This window comes from Parasteatoda tepidariorum, chromosome 2 (assembly GCF_982258835.1).
Source record: "Parasteatoda tepidariorum strain Cologne lab strain chromosome 2, Ptep-v5.0, whole genome shotgun sequence".
Taxonomy (NCBI): Eukaryota; Metazoa; Arthropoda; class Arachnida; order Araneae; family Theridiidae; genus Parasteatoda; species Parasteatoda tepidariorum.
Genome location: NC_141756.1, coordinates 43,410,329 through 43,419,454, shown reverse-complemented (window position 1 = coordinate 43,419,454; position 9,126 = coordinate 43,410,329). Strand labels below are relative to the sequence as shown.

Sequence of the window (9,126 nt, the reverse complement as noted above, 5' to 3'; positions counted from 1 at the left end):
GGGAAATCGAAAATTCAAAGTAACCTAAAATTTTATTGAATAATATTCTTATGTTCTTTAATGTTTTTGCAAAATTGTTGTTATTTATTTAATTATTTTTAATTTTGAAAGTTATGGACATTAATTTATTTTTAAATTCGGAAGAATATTGCAATATAATTTTATAATATAATCGTATAATATAATTTCAAAATCAAATATCATTTTACTGTCAAACTTTTTATGGAATTTCACGAAAAAGAAATTTTATCTATTGATTTAAATTTTTAGTTTATTATTCTTATTTATTTAAATTACCATTGATTTAAAATTGTTTTACTCTATAGAAACGCGTTTTAAAAACACAAACATAAACAAAGCAAACACGGGGTTTCAGAGAGCTTTGTGATCTTTGAGCTAGTTTTATTTGTAACAATGGCTAATGCTGAAGTCGTGCGAGAAAATCATTTTCCAAACATTTCTGCCCAACGTAATAATTAAAATTTGTAAACGAATTTTAGTACCAGCGGCTAAACTAATACCTTCGAGCTTTCAAGAGTTAAAATAGTAATTATAATAGTTTTCAATAGCACAAACAGTTCTGAAGTTCTTAGAGATCTGACTGGGCGTTGTTTGACAAGGTCGGGCATAAACATAATTTTAGTAAAAAATGTACTAGGTAAAAATGTATTTAGTAAAAAATGTATTAAGACAAAAATGTATTATTAGTGAGTTCAAGAAGAAAATTGAAAAACGTAATAACAAAATCCAACATTTTTTATTTAAAATGTATTAAATATATGCATAAAACTCAAAAATGAATGAAAATAACTTGTAGCAATAAAGGAAACGAAGGAAATAAAAATAAAAATATGACCACCGAAGCCGACGTCTTCAGGGGGTACCGGCCCCGGTAGCCATAAAACAAAACCTTTTCTATTGAGGGGTAGGCAATTGTCTAAAGTAACACCATAAGTACCCCGAAGGTTTTGTATAGAAGTCCAAGAAAAAACATGAAATACAAAGAACCAATTAATTTAGAAAAGAAACTCAAACAAATTCATCAGAAAATAAAATTATTGACAATCCAAAAAAATTCACCATAAATACTAAAAATTAATTATTTAAAATTAAATAATGAACTTATATTTGGAAAAGATCTATTAACATCAATTGTCATCCACTACAAGCTAAATAAAATTTATTTGAGCTTGATTGGATAAATAGAAAGAATTATTATCTATCACAATAAACCAGAAGGGAAAGTAATAATTTTATTTAAAAGAATGCGTCGATTTTAAATGCTTAATTTCTTTTAAATGGTATTTTTTTTCTAAGCATAATACAACTGTATTCTTTATAAATTGAAGTCGAATAAATTTTTTTTAATTTCTACTTTTGATACATTTGTTTTGTTTTTCGTTAGAGGAACTTGGAAAAAATATCTTTCTTTTTTAAACGTTAAATTTCAACAAAAAAAAAATTTAATAAGTTTCATCTTTAGTCAGTGTTACACTCATGTTATTTAAAAATCTTTTTCAATTCTAGTGCATAAATTTTCAATGCCAGTTTGATAAAAATCAATTTATTTTAAAACAAAATTTCTTGAGATGACATATTGGACATCTCCCGTATTTTCTATTCTATATGGAATAAAGTAAAGTAAGGTGGAAATCCTATAGCGCAATATCGGTTGAGTATGGAGGCTAGTACAATACCTCCATCCCAAATCCATTGCTTTTTTACAAGGTTCATCTTCCCCATCAATGCTAATCAGAAAGATTAAAATTATTGAATCTAAAATTTGAAAAGTGCTTCAAAGAAAAGAAATGAACTGATTAAATATTTACAAACAAGCAAGTCCCTCTAACTTTAAAATATCGTTGGCGCGACTTATAGTACACAATTATAATTAATAAACCTCAATAATGTTGATTAATGAGAAACGAATACCAAAATTTACGGAAACGACAGTTCTTTATTCTTTCCCTAGTCTTGTTAACTATACCCTAGTTTATATTAATTTAAAGAGAGTCTTTTTTTTAATTTAAATAAAAATTTATATTTGCTAATTCAAAATAAATATTTGTTAATTTATTTAAATAAAATAAAAGATAAAAGTGGTAGAAATCATATTATTGCGGAATAAAATCTCATTCGGATGTTACAAAGCTCCTTCAATAGTGAATATTTAAAATACCCAGAAGCCAAGCCAGAAATCAAAATTATCTGTTTACATACAAAAAGGAGTCTTTTTGATGTCAGCAACAAAGGCAAATTGATGTTTTCTAAACCTAAGCATGAGGCACAATAAATCATCCTGAATTATACCTCCGTTGTACTGTAAACAATTTAATGATGTTCCAGTAGAAGTTAATGCACTTGCGTTAAACACAAATCTCAAAGGGGTACTTTTGGATTCAGGTCTAAACACACAATGACGAGGAATATAATGCTGCACATCTGGTTCTTCAGACTCTTGTACTTCCTCCATATGACCCATATTTAAATACTCTAGCATAAATGCTTTGTGAAGTTCACAAAATTGAGGTTCTCTAGCAAGGCGATTCCATAACGAATTCACACTACTTTTACTTTTACAAACACAAGATTTTTTCTTAGATTCACCCAGACACGACGGATCTTCTCTAAAGGGCATTTTAACAACATATTTTCCACTCTCTGTTCTTGAATAATTTTCAAGAAAATGCTCTTCACAAATTTCAGCTTTTTTAGTTTTAGAAATTTTAGACTCTCTCTCTCTCTACATTTTCTATTTCCCAAAAAGTTTTTAATGTTTTTTCTAACTCAAAATTATCTGTAACGAGCCCACAATATATTTTATTTTCGTTTTTGGTCGAAAGACTCCCACTGACAATATACTCGAAAGCGCTATTTTGCAATCTTAAATTTTGTACCTTGAAGGAAAATGTGACCCGATTTTAAGATTTCACAAAAGTGTTCTGCTCCTTACAACAAATCAATAGGACTCGGAATAAATATTATTTAGTGATAGAATATTTACATTAAGAGGATTAGCTGGTGTAAGTTCTGTAATTTTAGGAATTACTACAAAATTTAAGTTTAAATCAAAACTCTTATCTCTATTTAAAATAGTAGCATTAACTTTCGATTTTATGCTCAGAAACATATTATTTATTCCCGATACAGTTATATTTGAACTTGACCTATTTAAATTAAGAGAATCTGCTAACCTTTTTATTCATAAAATTAGAATTCGCTCCCACGTCTAATAATCCTCGAACTTCAAAACACTTATTTGATTCATCTTTAATTAAACAAATAAAAGTGCTGAGTAAGATTGTTAATTCTTTTCCCATTGTAGTAGAAGAAAATATATTTTCCCCACCCTCACATACAAGCGTCTCGTAATACACAGGCATTTAAAAATTGGTGCCGAAGAATTCAAGGACGATTGAATGTTCCTATTTTCATTATTCATTTGATTCCAAACTATTTATTTTTTGCTCTCGCGGAAAGTGAAGAGAAATATGATGCCTTTTTCTACAAATACTACAAAAGATTTTGTTTCTACACTCACTTCCGTTATTATTATTTAAACAGTTAAAGCATAAATATTTTGATTTAACGAACTCAACTCTATCACTTACGAACATATTTTTATAAATAGTACATTTATACAAAGGATGAATTTCATCACATAAAATACATTTAGTGTTTTTTACATCCGTTAGAAACGCTTTTGACATAGTTTTCGAGTTATTTTTATAACTCATTCTAGCATTATCAACTACGGGTTTTCCCCTAGAAGTATAAAAAAAATCAATCTCCCTAGCTAATTCTACAGGTTTAAACCAAGAACTTGCTTCTTAAATTTATAAAGCACATAACCTCTCAATCAAGTGTTTATTAATTTTATCAGATACTATTAATTGCTTTAAAGTTTCGAAGTCAGTTACATTTTTTAACTTTAAATAATATTCCCAACTCGTTATTAATCTAGACGCGAATTGCACGAACGTTTCACTCGTCATTTTTTACGCTTTCCTAAAATTCTCTAAACAGATTTTTTTTTTGGGGGGGGGATGGCACGAATTCTCTCAAAACTATAGTTTTAACTTTAGAATAATCTCCTAATTCGTCATCTTTAATGTATGTAATTATATTTGTGGCTTTTTCCCCTAACAGATTTAGAAGAATTTCAGCCTTAAATTTCTCAGGGACATTTTTTGAAATAAAAGCTCTTTCTAATGACGAAAAGAAATATTCCCGTCCTTCTGGTCTATTAGAGATAAGATGAGTTAAAGTCCTCACACTTTTAATGAGAGAGTCTAAAGATTCTACACTTTCGTTATTCACACTATCAACAGGTAGTTCACTTTTAGATTCGATTCACAATTTAGCGAGCTCAAGTTCCGATTTCACTCTTTCAGCTTTTAATTTTTCAATTAATCGGATTTTATCACTTTTTCTTCCTTCGATTATGTTATTTGCTAACTATTCAACTAACTCAATGTTATTTTTATACGTATCACAACTCTGAAATGCAGTAATTAGATCAACAATAGTTTTCATATTAGAAATGTCTACATTAAACTCGACAGCAAGCCGAACATAGTCCTCTTTTTTTAGCACTTTTAAACATATTGAACTTCAATAACTAAATAATAAATCACGTACCTTTTATTAGGTATATTATCCACTAATTTCACTACTGATAGCTCTGATAGACAGGACCAACAATGGCTCTGACGATAGCTCAGTTTACATAAATTCTCGATAAAATAAAAGTTCTCAAAACTCAGAAAATGGACTGTAATTATTAGTCACAATACTTTATTCACATAACTCATTTCTCCCATCCGAGCTCTTCGGATTCATAACACACACTAAAATTTCATAGATGGTGCTTCTGGCATCAACAAGGAGCTTAGATTTATGTTAATTTTGGAACAAAAGAATTTTTTTTTTAACATTTTGTTTTTATTTTCGGAAACTTTATTTTATAAATAAATTACCTTGTTCGACAACTTTGATAAACATTATAACTTATGTTAGAAAATAAATTTTAAAAAAATACATTCATATACAGGAAACCCCTATAAATCCAATAAACTACAAATTATATTTTGTTTTTAAATATAAATTTTTTTTATTTTAAAATATTTCATAATGGCAATTTTTGGATTTGTAATAACGATGTGCAAGACTAAATCCACTCATAATCAAAAATTATGAACAAAAGTTTGATTTTAAAATTTTATGATATGAATAACTAATACGTTTACGTAATAGTATATATGTTACGTTTAATATAATTCAAAAAAAATATTTTGTTGCAAAATAAAAAAATTATAATATTTCAGATTTTTTTTAATGCATACTACATTTCCATTAAATAAAGCATTGTTTTTATAATTAATTACATTAACGTTAAAAAATGTAAAACTTGTGCAAAATTTTTTGCAATAGTAATATGAAATTAGTTATTTAAATTATTTAAAAAAGCATCCAATGCGCACACAATGTTAACAAAATTTTTAATTAGCATATTTAAATGAATGAAAACTGATTCAAATTAATATTAAATGTTATTTTATAAATAGAGAATAATTAGATATTAAAATATTACTTACTTTTTTCAAAAAAGATGAAGTCTTCTCAGGGGCCCCCATCAGGGGGAAGGTGGGCGCACGATGCGCCCACTTAAAGCTTGGGGGGGAATTTTTACACTAAGTAAAACGAATAGTTTGGGGGGGGGGATTTAGAATTTACCCAAGAATGCGCCCAAGAGCTTGGGGGGGGATGGGGGCTACTGAGCCTTCTTAAAGCAAAGTTTCATAAATAAGGATTCTCAATCTATGTGTAGAAATACTTCTTGAACCACCGATAGATGGCAGCGTTTATAGTAAATTAAATTGTAACCGCAACTGTAAAAAGATATTGTTAAAAAGAGAGATATCTACGCCTTTTGAATGTAGCCTTTTGTCCTGTATATCACATGTTATAATATATTTTTGCTGTTACTTACTCCTTTGTGGTTATTGAGTAGTTGTCCTGTTTCTCAAGAAAACAAGGAAAATGATAAATTCACTAATAGTTTAGATAAATCTTCAGTGTATTTCATAACCCATTGGAATTAATTAAACTCGAAAAGAGAAACTATGCACATTAGTATAGGTTTCCGCGAATAAAAAGAGAAAGTTTTTTTTCTTTTCTTCTTTATGGTTACTTTTTGGAGGAGTAGCAAAAACCAAAAAAAAAATCATCTTTGTGTCAATAAGACATCAAAGATACAGTTCATTTGTTATTTAGACAAAACTATTTAAGAGGAAAAAAAGCATTCCATCACATGCGGTGATAATAGTATTCCATAGATATAAATTTCCTATATTAGTTATTCCCTATATTAGTCCCTGCAGTATTCATATGGGCATTTGTTCATTCCAACCCCCTTTGAGACGATAACCACTGGTATTCAAAACTTTTGCTATTCATGTCATCCTTTATCACAGGCAATTTTCAGAAGATGAATATTCTGGACACACAATTCTGGAGAACACCACATTCACAATGATAGTTGCAGTCAAAAAAAGATCAAAAGCGCCGTCTTTTCCCTTTCAGGAATGACAATTTTAAAAGGTCAAGGTATTTAAACACGAAGTTAGCTGTGAATGCATATATATTGCACATTAATTTTATAAATTAAAGAAACATAAGCATTTTTTTTTAATAAAAATTTTTTTTTAGGAAGCTTACCGAGTTTTTTTTTAGGAAGCTTACCGAGTTTTAGAAAAAGTAACGATTTTATTCGACATTTCCGTTACAAATACTTGTACTTTTTCCCTAAAAAAGTAACGAAAGTACAAGTAAAAGTACTAAATTTAAAAAGTAACGAAGTACAAGTAAAAGTACGTACTTTTTACTTGTTCCGGCGGTACAAGTAACGAAAGTAAAAGTACTGCCATATATGATACATACATACATACATACATACATACATACATACATACATACATACATACATACATACATACATACATACATACATACATACATACATACATACATACATACATACATACATACATACATACATACATACATACATACATACATACATACATACATACATACATACATACATACATACATACATACATACATACATACATACATACATACATACATACATACATACATACATACATACATACATACATACATACATACATACATACATACATACATACATACATACATACATACATACATACATACATACATACATACATACATACATACATACATACATACATACATACATACATACATACATACATACATACATACATACATACATACATACATACATACATACATACATACATACATACATACATACATACATACATACATACATACATACATACATACATACATACATACATACATACATACATACATACATACATACATACATACATACATACATACATACATACATACATACATACATACATACATACATACATACATACATACATACATACATACATACATACATACATACATACATACATACATACATACATACATACATACATACATACATACATACATACATACATACATACATACATACATACATACATACATACATACATACATACATACATACATACATACATACATACATACATACATACATACATACATACATACATACATACATACATACATACATACATACATACATACATACATACATACATACATACATACATACATACATACATACATACATACATACATACATACATACATACATACATACATACATACATACATACATACATACATACATACATACATACATACATACATACATACATACATACATACATACATACATACATACATACATACATACATACATACATACATACATACATACATACATACATACATACATACATACATACATACATACATACATACATACATACATACATACATACATACATACATACATACATACATACATACATACATACATACATACATACATACATACATACATACATACATACATACATACATACATACATACATACATACATACATACATACATACATACATACATACATACATACATACATACATACATACATACATACATACATACATACATACATACATACATACATACATACATACATACATACATACATACATACATACATACATACATACATACATACATACATACATACATACATACATACATACATACATATCTTTTAGTTCTTTAAACTTATGTTCACATTGATATAATTATATAATATCCAACCTCAAAGTATATTTATTTTAATTAATAAATTTCCATTTTGTCTCATTCAATATCTCTAGAACATATTTTTTTTATCATTCTATACGTTTTTTTAGCAATTTTCATCCTCCGTTTCCATTTATTTTTAGAAAAACATACGTATTGGTAAAAATTTAAGAAAAATGACAAGTTCTATTAGATGATAAATGGATTAATGACTTAGCTGTCTAAGTGAAGCTGATTTATTTCACTTTCGATTTTTCCAATAGAATTTAGCTAATTTTGTTTCTCCGAATTCTGAAAAAAGCATAATGTTGTATAATTACCTTAATTGGATTTTATTGCAAATTAGAATGGAGGCAAATTTAATTAAAAAGCCAATTTGTAATTTTTTTGGGTGAACGAACCAAAAATATTTTATTTCTTCTAATTCGAAAGTCCCTACTTTTAAATATTAAAAAAATATACATAAATGTGTGTTTTTAAGAAATTGTTTAAAATATTAAACTTACTGTTTGTCAGAAAGGCGAAAAGAGCGAAGGAAAAAATTAGTTTTAAGATTTTTCTACTAGTTATACTTGGAGGAAAAAAAGACAGGTAAAACTACCGAAACTTATATGGTAATAAAACCCCCCATTTCTAAATTTAAAAAAACAATATTGAAGCCAAGAGAGACAGTATTTAAATCATTCAAGTTCTCTATTCGCATGATAATGGTTTACCGAAAATTCTGGTTTTCAAAATTGTAGTTCATGTTGTCACACATTTAGTAAAAATATAAAATTGTAAATTTGACTGAATGAGTTTCATGCACTGCTCTAAGATATCATGA

The 9,126-nt window shown here is 27.7% G+C and overlaps 1 protein-coding gene across 1 annotated transcript; it reads right to left on the bottom strand.

Annotated features, from left to right (window-relative positions):
* Positions 1-2,212: 2,212 nt before the first annotated feature.
* On the bottom strand, positions 2,213-2,638 carry LOC147815245 (uncharacterized). The gene has a single exon (XM_087156552.1). The coding sequence runs from the start codon at positions 2,636-2,638 to the stop codon at positions 2,213-2,215; it is 426 nt and encodes a 141-aa protein (XP_087012678.1).
* Between the last annotated feature and the right edge of the window lie 6,488 nt (positions 2,639-9,126).